A 23868-nucleotide genomic window follows, 5' to 3' on the forward strand; every position below is an offset into this window, starting at 1 on the left:
GTGTGCCTGGCAGCAGGGTGGGGCCTGCGGAGGCTTGGCCACCATATGTCCCATGGCCACCTCCCCAGGGGAAGCAGACCCTGTGCCCTTAGTGCCCCTCATACCCAGTCCCTCACATTCTTCACTTGGCATCCCCTTGCCTGATTCTCCCAACTCAGCCCCTGCCAGGTTTCTCCAGGCCCTGTGGGCCCTGGGATGGGATCAAAGGAGGCAGCAACTGTGCTGCCTGTCTCTGCCTGAAGTCGGGGATCCCTGGCCGCTACTGGCATCTGTGGGCAGGGTAGGTGGGGAGGTCAGGGGTCAGCTTTTCTACTCCCCAGCCTGCACTGGCTAAGCCACCAGGTGTAACTGGCCTGGAGGCTGATCTGTGTCCTCCACAGTCCCTTGATGCATTATATTGAAGCCAATCCTTGTGTGAATGACATGACCTGTTGTTACTGCCCAGATCAAACCAGAACCAAAGGACTGCTGCACTTGGGCCCAGAGCCTGGGGCTGAGGCTGCCACGACCACCCTGTTCTCTTCCTTCTGGGGTCCCCAGGAAGCTCCCAGGACTGAGTGATCCCCACAAAACACAGTGGCCAGGATGGGGGGCCTAGAGGTCAACTCCCCCCCACCCCTGCCACCACAACCAAGAGGCCCCCATGGAGGTTGGCCCTGAGCTGTGGGTCCCTGTGGGATGCAGGCTTCCATGGATACTTCAGGGGATGAGCATGGGTCCTCCTGGCTGACGGGAACCTGGTGGGCACTGGGTGTGTGGGGCCTGTGTGGGTGGGTTGGACAGCACGGGCCTAGCCAGGGAGCCACGGACTGGTGTGGCCAAAGTGGGCAGCAATATGTTGCCAGAACTAAAACTACAGTGCAACCAGCCCAGCTGGTAGGGAGAAGGACACCTGACTAGCAGGACCATCCACCCCTGTCCTGGCCCCAAGCCCAGACTGCCTGCCTGCACTGGACATTGCCTGGTCCAGGAGGCCTGGGCATGATGGTAAGGTGGTATGTCCCTGGGTTCCAGGCCTTGGTGGTCCCTTGGGAGCTGAGCATCTTCTGGGCAGAAGGAGGGCCCGCGGTCCACTGTTTGCATCTGTCCCTGGGGGTGTGCCCCCACCCCAGCTTCTCAGCCCTCACGGGGACGTGGCCAGGGCTCCTCCCCTGCTCTGTGGCTCCAGCTCTGATCAGCTCACTAGTGACTCTGACAGCTTCCTCCCCAAAGCTTGGGTCCTCATCTGTGGGAATGGGGTGTCCCAGGCCCCCTGCAGGCAGGAACCCACCCCCAGCGCCTCTGGTGGGCCCTCCTGGGCTTTCTTACCTACTGGCTTGTGAGACCCGGTTGGCCAAACTTGGTGTCCTATTTTTATTTTGGCCTTTTTCTTAGTGTGTGTTTTCTGTAACTACTGCTGTGTAGAACTTCTATATGAGTTTTAGGTAGAGAATCTTGCCCACCCAGAGGGCCCCCACCCCAAAGAGCCTCCACTTCGGCCCCCCCGGGCTGGTCCTGCCTGTGCTCCGCTTGGTGTGAATGTTACGTGTGATCGATCCACACGGCTGCTTGACCCTGCATCTCCTTCCTTCTTGTTGCTGAGGCTGGTTCTGTTCTCTCTTTCTCCACCTGAGCTGCACTTGAAGCCAAAATGAAGGATGAGAAGTGGTTGCTACAAAGGATCCTCCTACAGTGAATCCACTGTGAGGGGGCTGCGCTGGCCCAGCCCGTCATTTCCTTCTCTAAGCTCATTCCAGAGGTCGGCCAGGGGCAGCCTGTCCCTACCTGCTCTTGTGGCCCGTGAATCAGGAATGAATTTTACATTTCCAAATAGTTGAACAAATAAACAAATAACACTTCATGACACTGAGAAGTTTCCATGTCCATAAGTAAAGTTTGATGGGGGTGCAGTCATGCCCATCTCTCCACAGGCCACCTGCAGAAGGCGGCTGTCGTGCAGCCATGGCAGAGTTGCATCCTTGAGGCAAAGATCAGTTGGCAAAGCTGAAAATACTGACTCCTGGCTCTTTAGGGAAACAGTTTCCAGTCGCTGGTTTAAGGGCTGTGTGGCAGGACGCCAGGATCTTGGTCAGCTTGTTCCTCACTCAGGGCCTGCTGTGGCCGTCGCTAGTATGTCTGCAAAGTCTGCGTGCTATGGTGCCTCTCATGGGAGCGTTGAGCTCTGTCGTGCTAGATTTCAGGGTGTCTGCCTCATGGTCACCTGTCTCACCAACAGAGACCCTGTGGCCAGATTCAAACGAGCAGGAACAGTTGGTCTTTGGCAGCAGGGATACCTTGGAGCTGAACTGCCACCCACCCTGAGGTGGTCCCATGACACCCACTGTCTCGGTCAAGGTTGGGGCAGGGCTGGTGTCCTGAACTGCCGTGCGACGTGGATCGTAATAGCCAGGGGGAAAGGGGGTTGCTATTACTCCCCATATTGCGGGGGTTGCCTCACCCCCTGAGCTGTGGATCGTAATAGCCTGTTACTCCCCCCTGCAATGTGTGTCCATTATTGGCAGTCTCTTTTGTTCACGATATTAGGAAAAATTTCACAGGTTGTGTGTACACAGCCTGCGATAGGAGAACGAACACCATCCTCTGCACTTCTGGATATTAGGAAAGATATCACACAAGAGTGTACACATTTTGGGAGATTTGGGTTAATGTCATCCTGTGTTTCCCTGAATATTCGCAGACATATCACAGGGCGACTGTACACGCACTACTCTCTTGGCAGGAACATCATACTTTACCCACTGGAAGTTAGGAGCAATATCACAGACTGGGTGTCAAGCCACTGTCATACTGGAAGTAATATCATGCTCTCCCCCACAAGTTATGAGGAACAATATCACAGGGATGTGTGTACTTTTTCCGGTAGTGGGAGTAGTATCATCATCTCTTCCTTTAGATGACAGGAACAATATCACAGGGTGGGTGTACACCCCGTATGTTTTTGGAAGCAATGTCATTCTCTCTTCCTCTAGGTTTTATGATTCATATCACAGCTGGGGTGTACACCCCTTGTTATATTGGATGGAATCTCATCCTCTTTCGACCTGTATCTTTAGAACAATATCCCATAGGGGCTGTCCATCCCTTCAATATTGGTAGTAATGCCACCTTCTCCTTTCCTGGATGTCAGAAACAAGATCACAGGAGGGGTGTACACGCCTTGCAATATTGGTAGTAATATCACCACTCCCCTATGGTTATTAAGGACAAAATCCCAGGGTGCCTATACGGTTCCTACTTTATTGGGAATAATATCATCCACTCACCGCCTGGATAAGAGGAACCATATCACTGAAGAGGTGTCCACCCCCTTCGATATTGTCAGCCATGTCATCTTCTTCCCGCCTGGATATTAGAAATGATACCCCAGGGGTATCGTCCAGCCTCTTTCCCACTGGATATTAGCAACTATATCACAGGTGTGTGTGCACCTTCTGGGATATTGGGAGTACTATCAGCCTCCACCCCGCAGCATATTAGGAACAATATACAGGGGGCAGGGTGGTTACACCCCTGTGATATTGAGAGCAATATTCTCTCTCCTCTGTACAGTAGGAACTACATCACAGGGGTCTATATACCTTCTGTGATATTGGGATTAATGTTATCCTCTCCCCCACTGAATGTTAAAAACAATATCACAGAAGGGTATACACCCCCTGCGATATGGCCAGTAATATCATCGTCTCTACCTTTGGATACTAGGAACAACATCACAGAGGGTGTACTCCCCTGCGATATTGGGCATAATGTTATCCTCTCTTCCCCTGGATATTAGGAACGATATCACAGGAGGATGTACACCCCCTGTGATATTGGGAGTCCTATCATTTCCTCTCCCTCTGGATATTCGGAACAATATCACAGTGGGTGTGTACATCCCGTGCGATATTGTCACTAGTATCATCGTCTCCCTCCCAGGATATAGGGAACAATATCACAAGGGAGTGTGCACCCCCTACAATATTGGGAGTAATACCTTCCTCTCCCCTGCTGGCTATTAGGAACAATGTCACAGAAGGGGTGTACAGCCCCTGCTGTATTGGGAGTGATACCGTCCTCTCTGTCCCTGGATACTAGGAACAATATCACTAGGGAGTGTACAACTTCTGCAATATTGAGACTGATATCATTCTCTCGCCCACTGGATATTAGGAATCATATCACAGGGGTGGTGTACACCCACTGCGAAATCGGAAGAAATTTCATCCCCCCCACCTTTGGAAGTTAGGGACAATAGCACGGGGAAGGTCTATGCCCCTTGCGATATTGGGAGTGATATCATCCTCTCCCACCCAGGATATAAGGAACAAGATGACCGAGTGGATGTACACCCAGTGCTATAGTTTCGATAATGTCATCCTCTACCCCCTGGCTCTTAGGAATAACATAATAGAGGGGTGTACACTTTCTTTGATATTGGGAGAAATATCATCCCCTCCCCACAGGATATCAGGAACAAGTCTATTAATTATTAATATTAATAAATATAATAAAAATTAATAGTAATTATTGATATTAATAATCACAAAAAAGATAGTAAAAATTAATACTGGTTTAAAATGTTAACGATTAGTATTAATAATTAATAGTAATATGACAATTAATAATAAAATAGTGATATCAGCTATTAATGTTACTGAAATTAATACTAAGAGATGTTGGTAATAAAATAATAATTAATATTAAGAACTAATAATATTGTTAAATAACATTAATATTAATAATTAATTTGTAGCCTGCATAATCATATATGTAACATAATTATCCATAATTAATAATGGTATCCTATTAATTAATAGTATCATTGATAATTATTAAAATCGATCATTGATGTTTAATAATTAATCATATTATGACTCCTAATATCGCAAGGGGTGTACACCTACCTGTGATGTCGTTCCTAATATCCAGGAACGGAGAGCAAGATATTAGTTTTAACATCGCAGTAAGTGTACACTCACCCTGTGACACTGATCCTATTATCTAGGGTGGGTAGAGTATGACATGACTCCCAACATAGCAATGAATGGACAGCCACCTGGTGATATTGCTCCTAATATTCACAGAGGAAGCTTATGATATTACTCCCGAAATGGCAGGGAGGGTAGAGCTCCTCTGTGATATTGTTCCTAGTATTTGGAGGGGGAGAGGAGACTAATAATTCCAGTAACACAGGCTGTGTTCACCCTCCCTGTGATGTTGTTATTAATATGCTGGAAGGGAGAGGATGATATGACTCCCCATAGAGCAGGAGGCGTACACCCAGCCTGGGATATTCATCCTAACATCCATGGAGAGGAGAGGCTGATATTACTCCCAATATGGCAGGGGGTGAACATGCACGCTATGATATTCTCCTTAATATCTCAAGGCCGAGAGGTTGATATTACGCCCAGTATCCCAGACACTGTATGCCCCCGTGTGATACTCTTCCTGATATCCGGAAAGGGAGAAGGTGGTATTGATCCCCATATGGCAGGAGGTGAACACTCACTCTGTGATATCGTTCCTAATTTGCAGGGGGAGAGAGGATAACTTCATTCCCAATATTGCAGAAGATGTACATGTCCGGCTGTGATATTGTGCTTAATATTCCAAGGCAGAGAAGATGATGTTACTCCGACTATCGCAGAAAGTGTACGCCACCCAGTGATGTTGTTCCCACGATCCAGGAGGGAAGAGGATGATATTCGTTTCAATGTCGCAGTGGGTATACATGCCCCAGGTGATACTGATGCAAATTTCCACCTGGAAGAGGATGATATTACTCACAATATTACACCCCCCGCGAGGTGGCGCGTAAGAGCCACCCCCTCTCCCCCCCTGGCTATTAGGAGCCACCTCGCAGGGGGGGTGAGGCACCCCCCGCGAGGTGGGGACTAATAGCCACCCCCTCTCCCCCCCGAGCCATGGTGGACTCTCAGCCTCTTTTTGATTTTATGAGTAATATCATCTCCCCCTCTGGAAATTATGATGTCTTTCACTGACGAATGTACACTCTCAGTGTGTACACCCTCAGTTGGTGTACACTCATCTGTATTGGAAGTGATATCATCCTCTTCCTCTTGCACTTTTTTTGATATCTGGAGTCAGGTAATCCTCTCCTGTTTTGAATGGCAAGAAGAATATCTCATGGGGGATGTACACCCTCTGTCGTAGTAGGAATAATGCTATGATTAATTATTAAACATCAATGATCGATTTTAATAATTATCAATGATACTATTAATTAATAGGATACTATTAATTATTGATAATTATTTTAAATATATGATTATGCATGTTTAACGTTAGTTATTAATATTAATATCATTAAAATATTATTAATTTTTAATATTAATTTTTTACCAAAATCACTTAGTGTTGATTTAAATAACTTTAATTCCTTATATTAGTATTTTATTATTAATAGTGATATTATTATTAACTATTAATACTAATCTTTAACATTTTTAACCAATGTTACTTTTTACTCTCTTCATTGTGATTATTAATGTCGATGATTACTATTAATATTTATTATATTTATTAATATTAATAATTAATAGACTGTTCCTGATATCTGGCGGAGAGGTGATATTACTCCCGTCATCGAAGAAAGTGTACACCCCTCTATTATGTTATTTCTAATAGCCAGGAGGTAGAGGATGACAATATTGAAACTATCCCAGTGGGTGTACATCCTTTCGGTCATCTTGTTCCTTGTATCCTGGGTGGGAGAGGATGATGTGACTCTCAATATCGCAGGGGGCGTATACCTCCCCCGTGATATTGTCCCTAACATCCAAACAGGAGAGGATGATATTTCTTCCGATTTCGCAGGTAGTGTACACCACCCCTGTGATATGGTTCCTAATATTCAGGGGGCAAGAGGATGATATCAGTCTCAATATTGCAGGAGGTGTACACTCCCTAGTGATATTGTTCCTAATATCCCGGGACGGAGAGGACGATATCACTCCCAATAAAGCAGGGGGTGTACACCCCTTTTGTGACATTGTTCCCAATAGCCAGCGGGGGAGAGGAAGATATTACCCCGGATATCGTAGGGGTGTACACCCCGTTGTGATATTGTTCCTTATATCCTGGGAGGGAGACGATGATAGCAGTGGCAATATCGCAGGGGGTGTACACACCCACTGTGATATTGTTCCGAATATCCAGAGGGAGAGAAAATGACATGACTCCCAATATCACAGGGTGTGTACATGCTCCTGTGATATTGTTTCTTATATTCAGGGGGAGAGGATATTACTCCCAATATCGCAGGGGTTGTACACACCTCCTGCGATATTGTTCCTAATAACCCGAAGGGGAGAGCATAATATTACTCTCAGTATCACAGGGGGTGTACACCTCCTTTGTAATAGTTTTCTTAATATCCATGATGGGAGAGGATGATAAGAATCCCAATATCTCAACAAGTGTACAGCCGCCTGTGATATAGTTCCTAACATCTAGGTGAGGAGAGGATGATATTACTGCCCATATCACACGAGTTGTAGAACTCCTTCGATATTTTGCCTACAATCCTGAGGGGAGAGGATGATATTGCTCCCAATATGGAAGAAGGTGTACACCCCCCTGGGACACTATGCCCAATATCCACGTTGGGAGTCGGTGACATTATGCCCAACGTCACAGGAGATGTACACCCACCCTGGGATATTGTTCCTTATATCGACAGGGGAGAAGATGCTATTACTCCCAATAACGCATGGACTGTGGCTGTGCACCCCTCCTGTGATACTGTTCTTAATATCCTAGGGAAGAGAGGATGATACTACACCCAATATCGCAGGGGGTGTACACCCACCCAGGGATATTGTTCTTAATGTAATCCACCCCCCACCACCAGGGATATCGTTCCTAATATCCAGGGGAAGACAGGATAACATTGTGCCCAATATCGCAGGGGAGTGTACACACTCTCTGTGATGTCGTTCCTAGTATAGGTAGACGATGTAAAGGCAGTAAAGGTAGAGACAATGATATTACTGGCCATATCGCGGGTGGTTTACACCCTTCTGTGATATTGTTTTTGACATTCAGTCGGGGAGAGGACAACATTAATCCCATTACTGCGGAAGGTGTACAGACCCCTGTGATGTAGTTCCTACTGTACAGGGGAGAGGGAAGAATATTGCTCTCAATATCATAGGGGGTGTAACCACCCTGCCCCCCGTATATTGTTCCTAATATGCAGCAGGGTGGAGGCTGATAGCACTCCCAATATCCCAGAAGGCGCACACACGCCTGTGATATAGTTCCTAATATCCAGCGGGAAAGAGGCTGATTTTACTTTCAATATCGCAGTGGGTGTACACCGCCCCCAACCCCGGGGTATCATTCCTAATATCCAGGCGGGAAGAAGATGACATGGCTGACAATATTGAAGAGGGTGGACACCTCTTCAGTGACATGGTTCCTCTTATCCAGGGGGTGAGTGGATGATATTACTCCCGATAAAGTAGGAACCGTACAGCCACCCTGGGATTTTGTCCTTAATAACCACAGGGGAGAGGTGATATTACTACCAATATTGCAAGGGGTGTACACCCCTCCTGTGATATTGTTCTTATATCCAAGAAAGGAGAAGATGGTATTACTACCAATATTGAAGAGATATATAACCCCCATGGGATATTGTTCTAAAGATACTGGTTGAAAGAGGTTGAGATTCCATCCAATATAACAAGGGGTGTACACCTCGCCTGTGATATGAATCGTAAAACCTAGAAGAAGAGAGAATGACATTGCTTCCAAAAACACACGGGGTGTACACCCACCCTGTGATATTGTTCCTGTCATCTAAAGGAAGAGATAATGATACTATTCCCACTACCAGAGAAGGTCACACCCCCCTGTGATATTGTTCCTCATAACTTGTGGGGGAGAGCATGATATTACTTCCAGTATGACAGTGGCTTGACACCCAGTCTGTGATATTGGTTCTGCACACCAACTCCGTGCCCCTCGTTTCCCATGCCTTCTCTCCTCACTTTTGGAACCTCGGGGGAGGCTTTGTCTTTGGTTACAGATGAAGAGACGAAGGGTCTGAGAGTTTAAGCCAAGTTTGTTTCTGGAAAGCGGTTCCGATCCAGACCCCAAGAGAGGTTTCTTGGATCTCACAGAAGAAAGAATTCGGGGCGAGTCCATAAAGTGAAAGCAAGTTTATTAGGAAAGAAAAGGAATATAAGAATGGCTACTCTGGCTGGGCGCAGTGGCTCACTCCTGTAATCCCATAACTTTGGGATGCCGAGGCAGGTGGATCACCTGAGGTGGGAAGATCGAGACCAGCCTGGTGCAACATGGGAAAACCCTGTCTCCACTAAAATACAAAAAATTAGCTGGGCGTGGTGGCAGGTGCCTGTAATCCCAGCTACGAGGAAGGCTGAGGCAGGAGAATCGCTTGAACCCAGGAGGCGGAGGTTGTAGTGAGCCAAGATCACGCCACTGCATTCCAATTCGGCCAACAGAGCCAGACTCCATCTCAAAAAAAAAAAAAAAAAAAAAAAAAAAAATGGCTGCTCCATAGGCAGAGTGGCCCCAAAGGCTGCTTTGGCCCAAAGGTTGCCCATTTGCATGGTTATTTCTTGATCATACCCTAAACAAGGGTTGGACTATTCATGAGTGTTCCAGGAAAGGGGTGGGCAATTCCCAGAACTGAGAGTTTCTGCCCTCCCTTCTGAGACCATGTCGGGCAACCTCCAGATGTTTCCACGGCATCTGTAAACTGTCATGGCGCTGGTGGGAGTGTCTTTTAGCAGCTAATGCATTATAATTAGCACATAATGAGCCGTGACGACAATCAGAGTTCACTCTCATGGCCATCTTGGGTTCCATGGGCTTTGGCCGGCTTCTTTACTGTAATCTGCTTTAGCGGCAAGGTCTTTATGACCCGTGTCTTGTGCCGACCTCCTGTCTCATCCTGTGACTAAGAACACCTAGCACCCTGGGAACGCGGCCCAGCAGGTCTCAGCCTCCCTTTACCCAGCCCCCATTCAAGATGGAGTCGCTCTGGTTCACGTGCCTCTGACAAGTTGGCCTGGGTTGAGTGTTCCCTAGTGTGTGGTTGTTGGAGCTGTTCCTAGGAGTAAGAAGTATTGTCAGTAGGAAACAGGCCTCTGTTAGCCCTGGGACTGGCACTCTGCCCCAGTATGTCGGCCTCATTTTAGTGGTGACCAAACTGGGGCTCAGAGAAATCGACTCCCTCACCCCGAACCCCCAGACTGTGCGTGGTGGGCTGGGGTTTGAATGTGGGGCTTGAAGACCCATTATCTCCTCTGGTCCCCCAGTCTCTGCTGCCCAAGAGGAACAGGATCCCAGGATCCAGGCCCCTCATGGCACCAGCCAGGGTGGGTGGAGATGGGGAGGCACAGTTCCAAAGCCCCCCGGACTCTGAGGCAGGTCGGGGGCCGAGAGCAATCCGGACCTGCGGCCCCCACCCCGAAAAGAATGGCTGCAGGCCCGGCCCAGCGGGCAGGAGGTCTGTGTTCTCAGTAAACGTGACGGCGCTTCCCGCTGCTCCGGCCAGGCCATGCCGTCTTCACGTTTCCAATCATGTGGCCTCCTCTCCAATTCCCAAGCCCGACCCACAGAGACAGCGATCTGGGGTCCACCTGAGGTTTGTCAGCAGCTCTGACCCGCTGCTTCCCGCCAGCCTCGCGGCCAGTTCTGGAAAGCTCTCTGCTGCCCCCTGGTGGGGAGGCTCGGGGCAGGGCTCTGGCTGCAAGCGTGGGGCTCCCCTGTGGCGCTCCCAGAACCTCCCAGCTCTGTCACCTCTGCTGGGTGGAAAACCAACCCAGGACTGAAGCAGCAGATGGGTGCCCCATTCCTTATTATCAGAGCTCCGCCCACTGGCAAGTCTCTCTCCGGGCCTCAGTTTCCCCTTCCATTAAACGAGGGGCTGGGGGGATACCAAGGAGGGGTAACTGCTTAGTGAGGATGGGAGGTTTCTTCTGGGGAGATGAAAACATCTGGAAACTAGATGGCGTGAGTGGTTGCACAGGACTATGAATGCACAAAAGCCACCACACGATTCGCGTTGAAATAGTTAATTGCATGCGATGTGAATGTCACCTCACTTAAAGTGTTTAAAAGAGGGGCCTGGGAGAGTGCAGTGTATGTGAGAATCACGTGGGACACCCACAGTCTCTGAACCTCGGTTTCCTTGCTGTAAACTGGCAAAGAGACCGTGTGAGCCGTGTTCCCTGGGGCCCAGAGATTCCAAGAAGGAAAACCTGGGATTCCTGGGACTGGGAAGAGGGCCGGGGCCGGAAGGGGAGGGGTATGTGGGGACGGCTGGGGGGCAGCCCCGATAAGACTTTCAACACTGGGCAGCAGCGTCGACACAGGCGGTCTGTGTAGATCCCTGCATCTCACTCCCGCAGGGCTGACCAGTGGCCAGAGGTGGGACTGGCCAGGCTCGGCCCAGCCAAGTCTGGGAGCAGAGGACACTGAGTGAGGGATCCCCGGGGCCATCCTCACTGGCCTGTGGCTCTCCTCACACCACAAGAGAGGTCCAGGAGCTGACCTTGGGTCCTAATGGGGACACCTTCCTGGCAGCAGGCTGGCAGGGTGGTGTGGTGGTCAGTGTACTGGGCTCTGTGTCTCCGCCCCTACCTGCTGTGTGATGGTGGGCCAGACACCTAACCTCTCTGTGCCTCTATTTCTTCAATGGTGAATAGGGGCACTAACAGCCCCCACATTCGGGCACAGTGGCCTGAAAACTAAAGGCAAGAGCGGCACGAGACCTACAGCAAAAGCTCTGAGCAGGGAGCCGCCCAGGGAGTTCCACCACCATCTCCCCTCTGGCCGCCAAGGAAACCGAGGCTCATGGTGACCTGGCCCAGGTCTGTTGGACTCAAAGTCCTTCTCATCCCCAAGATCAGAAGGCTGCCACCAGGGAAAGAGCTGGCCCCTAGACACAGCCCAGGAAGCACACAGGGAAGGATGCCCTGGGGACTTCGGTATGTTATTGCAAAAAACAAAAACAAAAACAACAAAAAATTTATTGCTATTTGAACCCTGCTTTCATGCCTCCATTTCCCAGAAAATGAGCCACGGGAGACACCAGGAGAGGCAGGAGACCATCCTCCTTGCATAAAACCCACTCCCTCGGATGCTGTCCTCACCAAGGGTGGCTGGGGGCAACCAGGGGGCCCACCCGCAGAGTGGCAGAGGAGGCAGGTTGACCCTGCGGACATTGAGCTCTGTGGCAAAGGTCCTGGCCTTCTGGTAGAAGAGGAGCGACTTCTCGCGGTCCAGGAGGAAGTTGCGGTAGATGGTGACCGGCCACGTGTAGATCTTCAGCTGTGCCTTCTTGTTGCCCAGGTCCATGGTGGCTGCCAGTGCCAGCTGGTAGTACCCGGCTGCATCAAACGGGTCCTGAAGGGGACAGGCCATGCTCAGCAAAAGGGGGACTCAAAGCCTGTCTTCCCAGAGGCCATTCCTGTCTCCAGGTCGTTCCACATGTCCAGCCAATGCTGGCTCACCCCATGAGCTCCGAAGCCTGTGACACTGCTGTGGTCTCAGCTGCAGGAGGTGGGGACGACCCTGACACCCCTGGAAGCCTTCCTGACTGTCCCTACGCCCCACTCACCCCAAGCCTCCTGCCCCAGTGCCACCCTCTCCGCAGGCAGTGGCTGCTTTCCCCACGGGCTGAGGTCAGGGCAGACCCTGCCTGCTCTGAGAGTTCCATGCAGGACCCGTGGCTCCAAGCCACAGCAGGGGCACAGCGTTGAGTGACCCAAGCTCTCCTCTGGCCCCTGTCCATGCTGACCATTTCCAGGCCCTCCACGGGACAGGCCAGGTACAAAACCATCTCACAGGTGTCCTCTCTGGCAATGTTCCCTGAAATATTGACGGAGTGTGACTCCCCAGACATCCACTCCCATTTTCAGTGCATCTTTGGCTCAAACTCACCATCCCTGGGTTGGGATGTTGCCTCCCAGACCTCCTCCTTGACCCTCCCATCCCCCACCCGGCTTCTCCCCAGGCGCCTCCTCCACATGGGGGTTACCCAAGGGACCTCTCTAAGACCCATGCCTGGCCTGTCCCCCTTTACCATCTCAAGATGGCTCCCAGGGCCAAGGACAGAGTCCAAGATGCAGCAGTCCATTCCCTCACTGCCCCGCCCCACACATGGAGCAGGGGCGTGAGAAGGCTCCGAGTCGCTGCCACTGCTCATCCAATGCCCCCCGGCCCAGCCGAACACTGGACTCTGTGCTGCATGCATGGCTGAGCCTAACGTCCTTGCTCCCAGTCTGAGGGACCTGGGAGTGAACACTGACCACACAGGGTGGCCCGGGCTGTGGCAGAGGGAAGCCCAGGAGCCTGTGGGGGGCCCAGGAGGCCCCAAACTCAGCCAGGGGTGGCAGGCAAGGGCTTCCTGAAGGGGTGGGGGCATCCCAACGAAACAGGAAGGAGCCAGCCAAAGCATATGTCTCTGCGTGTGCCTATGTGTGTGTGTGCCTGTGCGTGTGTGTGTGTGTCCCTGTGTGTGCCCCTGTGTACACGTGTGCCTGTGTGCCTGTGTGTGCCTGTGTGTGTGCCTGTGCCTGTGTTTGTGTGCCTGAGTGTGCGTGTGCCTGTCTGCGTGTCCTTGTATGTGTGCCTGTGTGCCCGTGCGCCTGTGTGTCTGTGTGTGCCTGTATGTGCGCGCCTGTGTGCGTGTGCCTGTGTGTCTGTGTGTGCCTGTATGTGCGCGCCTGTGTGCGTGTGCCTGTGTGTGAGCCTGTTTGTGCATGTGCCTGTGTGTGTGTGCCTGTGTGTGTGTGCCTGTGTGTGCGTGTGTGCCTGTGTGTGTGTGTGCCTGTGCCTGTATGCATTTGTGTGTGCATTTCCATGTGCCTGTAGTGTGTGCAGCAGCTAGTGAGTGGCAGGCTGAGCCAGGACACACCTAATCCACCCTATTCCAGGGCTCACTCTCACATGTAGACTAAAGGGGACCCCATTTTAGAGGCAATCGGCAAAGATGCCCATTTACCCCTGCTTCTCTGCCAGCCTTCCAGGCCCCATGCAGCCCGGCTTTCTCTCCCACTCCTCTGGGCCCTGGGTCCAGAGCCTCCTATACAAGGAGGAGGGCGTGGCCTTGGAAAGACAGCCGCCCTTGGGGAATTCCGAGGGGGCCTCCCTGTGGGAAGCTGGCCTGTGCTGACAGCATAGTCACGATGAGGCCCAGAGGGCTGTGCAGGGGAAGCCGGTGAAGGAGGCCTCTGCCCCTCGACCCCCCCTCGACCCCAACCGTGGACTTTGGCCTCTCAGGTACTACTTGGCCCTTTCCTTCCTCCTGGGCAGGCGGAGTGGGCGGCAGGCTTGACCAAGAGAGATAAAGGCCTCTTCTGGGAGGCCCGTCCCCTGGGTCCCAGGCGAGCCCCTGAGCGGTGAGCAGCGTCCCTCTGGGCCTGACACTTGGCACCTCCCTATCTGGCTGGGACTTGGGAGGCCACAGGGACCGCTTCTGACCACCAGGTGTCGCCAGCACTGGGCGGGGGCCTCCCGGGCAGCCCCAGGCCTACGGTGGGGAATACGGGGCGGGGTCTTAGGGCGGCCCCAGCGTCTCATGTTGTTCTAAGGCCCCCAAGATCTCGGTCCCTGGACTGGAGCGCCCGTGCCCCTCAGCCCATAAGGAGCCCTGACGCGGCGCCAGTGCGATGCTAGGAGGGGTGGGCGCCTGCTGGGCAGAGGGGTGGAGACACCCCAGGTCCGAGTCTGCCAGTCCCAGCTCTCCACCCCTGCAGGGCTGGGGGCAGAGGGAGCACAGGTCCCAGCACCTCCCCTCGAGACAGACCCGACCCAGCAAGGCCTCAGCCTGGCTGGCTGGGGCCCGGCCCCACTGCACCTGCCCTGAGCTGGGGTTTCCGTCTGTGAAGTAGATGGTAAGACACCGGCCCCACCCCACCCTTCCTGGGTGATGTGAAGATTCAAGGTGTCTCTGGACTCCAGGAAGGAGTTGCTCAGTGCAGGCTGGCACCCTGGGCAGGCTTCCTAGAGGAGGCACCGGGATTTGGGTTGGATCTTGCAACGTGGATTCAATGTGAGGATGATGCTGTCCTCTGAAATGTCCTTCTCCCGACCCTGTTTTCTTTGTTAAATGCAACTTGACACTTGACCGTCAAGACTCAGCTTTGGTGTCACCTCCTCCAGGAGTGCCCCCCTGACTACAATCCCCCTTATTTACCCAGAGGCCACCATTGCCCGCTCATGTGTCAGCCTCCCTGGATGAGACTGAGTTCTTGAGGGTGGGGCCTGGCTAGCTTGGGAGCTGGGTTGTATCTGCTAACCTTGCCGGCCCCTCCAGCCGGGTGCAGAGCTCCAGGGAGGCCACTGGGCCATTCCTAAGGAAGGCTGGAACCCAGGCCTCTGGGGTCTGGGTGGAGATCCCACTCCAAGGGGGCCGGGAACACCCCGAGTCCTGCCCCTCCCCACCCACCTTCAGGTCGTAGAATATGATGTCACCGAGCACCAGGTACACCTTCACGTAGTAGAGGGTCTCCTCGTCGAACTCCAGCGGCGAGTTGCAGAGCGACAGGGCCTTGAGGTGGAAGTGCTCCGCCAGCTCGCTGTGGCCCAGCCGGTGGTGCAGTGCGGCCAGCCGGTGGTAGGCCACGTGCTCGTTCAGCCGGTCCCCTGGGGTGCAGGCCAAAGGGGCAGGTGTGAAGACATGGCTCCCTGGGGCAGGCAGGGCACAGGCCCCTCAGGAGCAGGTATGCAAACCCCGGGCAGCACCTGACTTGCCTCCAGGCACCTGTGGTCACCTGGGCAGCCCTGGCCAGTCCCTTCCAGGTTCCCAGACTCACTTTCCCATCTGCAAAGCAGAACTAATAAGGCCTGCCCCTGTCTACTGTGAGGCTTTGGCAAAGTCGGACTTGGATGGCCCAGCTCTGTGCCTACACATAGCCACCTGCCTTTGCTCACCGGTTTTAACCAGGGGAGCCCAAAAGCCATGCAGTCCAGGTGCTCCCGGGCGCCCCGGCTCCAGGCAACCCACAGACATGACATCCGACTCCTCCTGGGTGTGTCATGATCAGAGTCCCCTACCTTGGGGAGTCACTGCGTGCCTGAGCTCCAGGTCCCCCCACAGATGCGCAAACCCACCCAGGCTGTCTCCGATGTCCTCCCCTTTCCAGGGCGAGTGCCGTGGAGCCTGCATTGGATGCATTCCCACACAGCTGCACACCTACTGCGTTCTGGGCCCCGGGACACAAGGCGCTGGGGCATGCGGTCTGCCCAGGGCTCCCTATCTCTGGAGGAGGACAGACGACCCTGGCACAGCACCAGGGGATGCCCGGCCTTAAGGGGCAGGCTACTGGAAGGGGAACTGGGATTTCATCAGCCAGAGAGCCATGTGGTTGATGAGGGTGGGAAGGGCACAAGAGAAAGGGAATGTGCCACTCAACCTGGCACATACAGGGACCAACGAGATGCCTGGCATGTCTGGAAGGCAGAGGGCACACTGGGCGGCCCTTGTGGTCAGCAGCGGGAAGAGGCAGAGGAAGCAGAGCTCAGCCAGGCAGGGAGCTCTGCACTGTGTGAGAGACCTCGGGCTGTGCCCCACGGCCGGACGGGGAAGCCAGCTGGGCAGATCTGTCTGCCTGGACAGGAGACCAGGAAAATCCAGCAGCTGTTTCAGCTCCTGGCCTGCAGACCTGGAGGCTGGGCTCTGGCAAAGTGTGGGTCCTGGCAGGGCGGGGGCTCAGGGGACTTACCCAGAGTGATGCTGAGTGCTAGGGCCATGTGGGCAACCTCCAAGCCCTCCTGGGGCTCCTCCAGCATGGCCAGCAGTGCCACCAGCTTGTTGCACAGCCGCAGCTCCACCTTGCGGTTGCCCGTAGTCACTGCCAGGGGCAGGGCCCAGTCCCACTACACAGGCAGGTGGGATCAGGCTTCCCGCAGCACCCACCTTGCCCAGCGCCCTCCTCAGAGCTCGAACATGTGCTTGGAGCTTCCCACGCCCCAGCTACCCCTGGACCTCGACACAGCTCTGTGCTCTGGGATAACACACGGTGTGGGGAAAAGAAAGAGATCAGCCTGTTACTGTGTCTACATAGAAAGAAGTAGACATAAGAGACTCCATTTTGTTCTGTATTTGAGATGCTGTTAATCTGTGACCCTACCCCCAACCTTGTCCTTGCAAAAGACATGTGCTGTGGTAACTCAAGGTTTAATGGATTTTGGGCGTGCAGGGTGTGTCTTTGTTCCTAGAAAAGCTAGGTATTGTCCAAGGTTTATCCCCATGTGATAGGATGAAACAATGCCGCTAAAAGGTTTATCTCAAGGCACAGGATTTTCCTTTAAACTTGTTCATGTCACAGAGATCCTTGTTCTTATGTCTTACTGCTGATTTCCTCCCTAAAAACGATCCTATTGTCCTGCCACTCCCTTATCTTTAAGATGGTAAAGATAATTATCTATAAATACTAAGGGAACTCACAGACCGGCGCCGGCGTGGGTCCTCTGTAAGCTGAGCGCCGGTCCCCTCCCTGGGCCCCCGCTTTTCTTTCTCTATACTTTGTCTCTGTGTCTTATTTCTTTTCTCAAGTCTCTCGTTCCACCTAACGAGAAACACCCACGGGTGTGGAGGGGCAGGCCACCCCTTCACACGGTTCAAACACCCAAGTTGGGGGCTGAAGAGTCACCTGAGGCCCATCCAGCTACACCCGGCAGCCTCGGAACAGCCTCTCCCACCTGGGCACCGGGGGTCTGACTGGGGGGAGCCAGCACTCCTTTCTGCTCTAAAAACACATTTATCTGTGCCCAGGGCTGAGTCACACCATGAGCTCAGAGGAAGGGAGAAGCCGTCCCCGCTTCGGGGTGCAGGCAGACCTGGGCCCTGGCCCTGGGCCTCGCACTGACATACTGTGTGTCCTTTGACATGTCCCTGTGCCTCTCTGAGCCTCAGTGTCCTCATCTGGAAGATGAGGACAGGACTTCCCGCTCATGGTTGCTTGAGATCATCAGGTACAAGGGTAGAGCCATTGTCATGTCCAGGCCCCGAGCGTTTGTCCCGGGCAGGAGCATGATCGATATCATTCCCGGTGAGACCACCAGGCAAGGGTAGGGCCATTGCCATGTCCAGGCCCCAAGCGTTTGTCCCAGGCAGGGGGCACGGTCAGTATCATTCCTTGTGAGACCACTGGGAAACTAAGCATGGGCATGGGTGGCCCTGCCTCCAGGTGGGAGGCCTCTGCCCTGTCACACCTGTGCCTCAGCCCTCCAGGTGCCCCCCCCGAGGCCCACCCACATCAGCCACAGGCCAGCTCACCCGGTAGAAGGACACGACTTTCTCCCATTCCCAGGCCTCATTGAAGAAGATGTTTCCAGCTGCCTTAAACAGCTCCAGCCCCAGGTTGGGGTCGCCTGTGTACAGGGCCACATTCTGTGCCACCTGAAAGGAGGCAGAAATTCCCTCAAGATCCACATCTGGCGAGGTGGCCACGCCCACCTTCACCAGCCTCCTTCCTCTCACACACTGCAAGTACACCTGACCATTTTTCAGAGCCTGTGCATTAGGGCTGCCCCCATCACTGGCATGAGGACAATGAACTGATGCTCCTGAGTGCCAGGAGGTGACTGAGCAGCTGCAGCCCAGGAGCCTGACACCTGTGATTCCTACCACCAGGGCTAGCCCTAGCCCACTCCCCCTGCACTCAAACCAGTCTCCATGGCCCCCAGATGGGAGCCTGTCCCTTGGCTCCCTTCTGCATTGCCACATCCCTGCCACAGCTCAGGGCCGCACATCAACAGTGTTTGTGGGTGGGCCTGGTCCCCTCTTGGCCATGAGCTCTTGATCCCTCTCCTCAGCTCAAGGAGGTATACAGCAGGTGCTCAATAATGAAAGCTTCGCCAGGCTCGTGGGCTTCACAGTTTGTTCCAGATCACACTGTGTTTGGGAAAGCCTCTGAAAACAGCCGCTATGATAGATTCATTTTGTAAGGAGATGTGCCATGTGTCGCTTGGAGCAAGTTCTTCTGTGTGTTAACTGAGTGGCCACATTATTTGAGCATGTGCTGTATACCAGCTGGGCACTGTGAGGGGCCACGCCTCTGCCCTCAGGGAGAAGATGCTGGCTACTGGGGGAGGATATGAAGGAACCAGTTGGAGGGAGGGAAAAGGCATACAACAGGTGCTCAGCAGTGGCTTAGGAATGAGTGGATGGATGGATGAATGTATGAGCAGATGTATAGACACATGGATGGATGGATGGGTGTGTGGATAGATGGATGCTTGGATGGATGGATGGATGGATGGATGGATGAATGGATGGATGGATGGATGGATGGTTGGAATGATGTGTGTATGTATGTATGGGTGGGTAGATAATGTATGGATGGGTGGAGGGTAGATGATGTATGTACATATGGATGGATAGATGGGTGGATAGACGAATGTATGGATAAACAAATGGACAGATAGATGAATGGAGGGATGGATTAATAGGTAGATTGGTGGTGGTGGATGAATGAATGATGGATGGATGGACGAACAGGTGAATGGATGGATGGGTGAAAGGATGGATGATGGAAGGATGGATGATGGAAGGATGGATGGATGATGGATGGATTGATGGATGAATGGATGGGTGGATGGATGATGGATGGATGGAAGGATGAACAGGTGAATGGATGGATGATGGAAGGATGGATGGATGAATGGATGATGGATGGATGGAAGGATGAACAGGTGAATGGATGGATGATGGAAGGATGAATGGATGGATGGATGGACGAACAGGTGAATGGATGGATAGACGGGTGAATGGATGGATGATAAAAGGATGGGTGAATAATGGATAGATGAATGGACAGATGGATGGATGATGGATGATGGATGATGGATAATGGATGGATGAACCTGGGAGGTGGAAGTTGCAGTGAGCCAAGATTGCACCATTGCATTCCAGCCTAGGCAACAAGAGTGAAGCTCCATCTCAAAAAAAAGAAAAAAAAAAAAAAAGAAAAGAAAAAAGAGAAAAATCAGTGTTATAAGGTTGTCCCTGGAGGATGAATCCCCACACACGAGGGTGAGTCAGTTGGATGCTTGGATGCTGTAATATCCCTTTGGACATCATCCTAACACCACCATGTCAACTCCTGAGAATACTTGCTGACCCTCAAGTTAAAAAAGACAAAGGAAGCCGGGCGCGGTGGCTCACGCCTGTAATCTCAACACTCTGAGAGGCTGAGGCAGGTGGATCACCTGAGGTCTGGAGTTTGAGACCAGCCTGACCAACATGGAGAAACCCCATCCTTACTAAAAATACAAAATTAACTGGGCATGGTGGTGCGTGCCTGTAACCTCAGCTACTCGGGAGCCTGAGGCAGGAGAACCACTTGAACCCGGGAGGCGGAGGTTGCAGCAAGCTGTGACCACGCCATTGCACTCCAGCCTGGGCAAAAGAGCGAAACTCTTTCTCAAAAATATAAATAATAATAATAATAAATAAAAAATAAAGAAAGAAAAGACAAAGGAGAGAAACTGTCAGCCTTTCAAGATTGGCAACAGTGAGCAGAGTGCCCAGCTGTGAGGGAAAGAACAGCCACATCTGGAATCTCAGCCTGGGTGCTGTGATGCGGCGGGAAGCAAACCTGACATTCAGGAACCAACACAGCACCTGGCACAAAGAGCCCCCAAGATACGGTAGCTAGGCCGGGCATGCTGGCTCATACCTGTAATCCCAGCAATTTGGGAGGCTGAGGCCGGCAGATCACCTGAGGCCAGGAGTTCAAGACCAGCCTGACCAGCATGGCAAAACCCCGTCTCTACCAAAAATACAAACATTAGCGGGGTGTGGTGGTATGCCCTTGTAGTCCCAGCTACTCAGGAGTCTGAGTCACAAGAATCACTTGAACCTGGGAGGCAGAGGTTGCAGTGAACTGATATCACGCCACTGTCCTCCAACCTGGGCGACAGTGAGACTCTGTCTCAAAAGAAAAAAAAAAAAGATACAGTCGCTGCTGCCATCATTACAATTGTCTTGCAATTACTGCCACCCCCTATAGACCCACAACTCTCAAACTCATTCACACAGTAGAGTGCCAGGCACACTTCTGTGGAACATCATGAAATCTGGATAAATTAAGCAAAAAATAGCCAAGTGCTATCAATGTTTATGCCGGCTCTCCTAGCATCTAAATTAGAATCTCATGGCCACAAATGCCGAAAGGCTTAAGAGATGTTAAGCAGGGACACTAAAACTGAGAAATTCTATGACCTTAACTTTTTCCTGAAACCTGCAAGAGAGACTGCTGTTTCAAGTTCAGCTGTATGATAACTCCCTGTTCAGAATAAAATCAGGCTGAGCGGGGCTATCCTGACATTACTACTATAGTATCCTGACTCCAACTTGATGCCAAATCCCCAAAGCCTTGCTGTTAGCAACTGCTCAATGGAACTGAATCTTTACCTGCCTTTGATCTACAGTGGACAGAAGTCGGCCCGAGGTCACCGGGAAGGGAGGCGGGTGGCAAAGGTGGTATTTCAGCAGCTCACAATACCCGCTCTGTGGCCAAACAAAGGCCTGACCTCCTGAGCGATGTCTGACCTTCAAACTCTGACAAACATACGTATTTACTCAGCAATTACAATTTAAACTACCCAAGGGGCAATTTAATCACTTGTATCAAAGGGAATAAATTAAAGGTTCCCTAGATCCCATAACAGCAACAAGAAACGAAAGTAGCATTTGCACTCAAAAGAAAACAAAGAAACTTCTCTTTTCACCAGTACATACCATTTCTGTTTTTCTCAGAAATCGTCTGTGTTGTAACCCAGACAGACAGCGAGAAGCAGGGGCCAACCACAAATTACAGAAGCTGTTAAATCTAATGATTCATAAGTGGGCTGAGAGCAACATCTCAAGTTTCTTAAATGTGAAAAGGACAGAGGAAGGCCGATGTTATTCTTTAACCTGGAAGAAATTGCTATTCCGTTTTATTTTTAACATCATCCAAGACTGAAATCTGCTGGGAAAATGGAGTCACCATGTTTCACAGTTTTATAATCTAGGGGTAGCCAGTGACTTTGCTTGACAGCATTCAATAACACAGCTATTTTGAAAAGACAAACACAGAGATGGAAATTGGACTCATACTAAATTTCGGTGCATTTTTGGGCAAAATAAATGCATATACCCTCAAATAATGAGGGGGCAGTATAAACTGCTAAAAAGCCCTCTCAAAAGGGGCCACATTTGTTAAAGCTGAAATATACTCTATGACTTAGTCATGCCACTATGGGCACATCCTCAGCAGCAAAGAAAAAGTGTATGTACACACCAGGAGATGTGGAGAAGACATCATCAATTTCATTAGAAACCTAGCCACCCTGAAACAGCTGAACATTTGATTGATGGATTGATTGATTGATTGAGGCGGAGTCTTGCTCTGTTGCCCAGGCTGAAGTACAGTGGCGCAATCTCTACTCACTGCAACCTCCGCCTCCCGGATTCAAGCGATTCTCCGGCCTCAGCCTCCCAAGTAGCTGGGATTACAGGCGCCTGCCACCACACCCAGCTAATTTTTGTAATTTTAATAGAGATGGGGTTTCACTATGTTGGTCGGGCTGGTCTTGAATTCCTGACCTCAAGTGATCCTGCCGCCTCAGCCTCCCGAAGTGCTGGGATTACAGGCATGAGCCACCGAGCCCTGCCTTTATTTTTATCTTTTGAGACAGGGTCTTGCTCTCTCATTTAGGCTACAATGCAGAGGCATGATTAACGCTCACTGCAACCTCCAACTCCTGGGCTGAAACACTCCTACCTCAGCCTCTGGAGTAGCTGGGGCTACAGGTGCTTACAGGCATGTGCCACCACACCTGGCTAATTTTTTTTATTTTTTATTTTTTGTAGAGATGGGGTCTCACTATGTTGCCCAGGATGCTTTTGAACTCCTGGGCTCAAGTGATTCTCTCACCTCTGCCTCCCATAGCACTGGGATTACAGGCATGGGCCACCACACCAGGCTGTACAATCGAACATTTCATCAAGAGATGAATCTCATGGAATGTTGGGTGAAAGAAGCAAGACACAGATACATGCTGTACGGTTTCATTTACATCAAGTTCGAAATCAGGCAAAACCAACCATGCAGACAGAAGTAAGGTGGGCCGAATAGTCTTGTTTCTTTTTTTTTTTTGTCTCGAGATGGAGTCTCGCTCTGTCACCCAGGCTGGAGTGCAGTGGTGCGATCTCAGCTCACTGCAAGCTCCGCCTCCCAGGTTCACGCCATTCTCCTGCCTCAGCCTCCCAAGTAGCTGGGACTACAGGCGCGTGCCACCACGCCCGGCTAATTTTTTTGTAGTTTCAGTAGAGACGGGGTTTCACCGTGTTAGCCAGGATGGTCTCAATCTCCTGACCTCATGATCCGCCCACCTCGGCCTCCCAAAGCTCTGGGATTACAGGCGTGAGCCACCGCGCCAGGCCCGAATAGTCTGTTTCTTGATTGAGGTGTGGGCACTCCGCGAAACTCATGGAGTAGTACATTTACATTTTACACGTTTCAATAGGTATGTCATACTTCAATAGAAACCCACATTAAAATATTAACTCATATAGGTTTGACAGTTTTAGGATTGCGTCTTTGTTCAGAAAAACAGTTACACATTAACTATAAACTAGAGTGTTACTTCAAAAACTGAAGTGGATTTCTTCATTTAAATGCTGTATGATTTGGCCACACTGGTTCTTCTTTGCGGCCGTCCAGTCACTTGGAGAGCTTTGTGCAGGAAAAAGCAAGGCGTCCGGGCCTCTCTGTAGGGTCAGTGCCTCGGACAACCAATGGTAGACACTGCTCAGTCTGTGTACTTCCTGTACTTTAAGAGGAGATATTTTCAGACACCTACTCTGTGCCGCTTTGTGTACAGCAT

The 23868-nt window shown here is 51.6% G+C and overlaps 1 protein-coding gene across 1 annotated transcript; it reads right to left on the reverse strand.

Moving 5' to 3' along the window:
• Nucleotides 1–12000: 12000 nt before the first annotated feature.
• Nucleotides 12001–23868, reverse strand: LOC103246379 (SH3 domain and tetratricopeptide repeat-containing protein 1-like). The gene is made up of 7 exons (XM_073012402.1): nucleotides 23845–23868; nucleotides 21737–21761; nucleotides 21410–21576; nucleotides 18269–18391; nucleotides 16907–16994; nucleotides 15437–15633; nucleotides 12001–12390 (listed from the first exon to the last, which is right to left on the reverse strand). Exons 1-7 carry the CDS (start codon nucleotides 23866–23868, stop codon nucleotides 12037–12039), a joined length of 978 nt encoding a protein of 325 aa, XP_072868503.1. The 3' UTR covers nucleotides 12001–12036.

Source organism: Chlorocebus sabaeus, chromosome 27 (assembly GCF_047675955.1).
Source record: "Chlorocebus sabaeus isolate Y175 chromosome 27, mChlSab1.0.hap1, whole genome shotgun sequence".
Taxonomy (NCBI): domain Eukaryota; kingdom Metazoa; phylum Chordata; class Mammalia; order Primates; family Cercopithecidae; genus Chlorocebus; species Chlorocebus sabaeus.

What these genes read in the sequence shown, in the direction of transcription:
- LOC103246379 (XM_073012402.1), bottom strand. Translation starts at nt 23,868, where the DNA reads ATGCTGTACACAAAGCGGCACAGA. An exon ending in TTCTGAGAAAAACAGAAATG is followed by an intron (nt 21,577 to 21,736) that starts GTATGTACTGGT and finishes GTAATTGCTGAG; the next exon opens with TAAATACGTATGTTTGTCAG. An exon ending in TGAGGAGGGCGCTGGGCAAG is followed by an intron (nt 15,634 to 16,906) that starts GTGGGTGCTGCG and finishes CCTGCACCCCAG; the next exon opens with GGGACCGGCTGAACGAGCAC.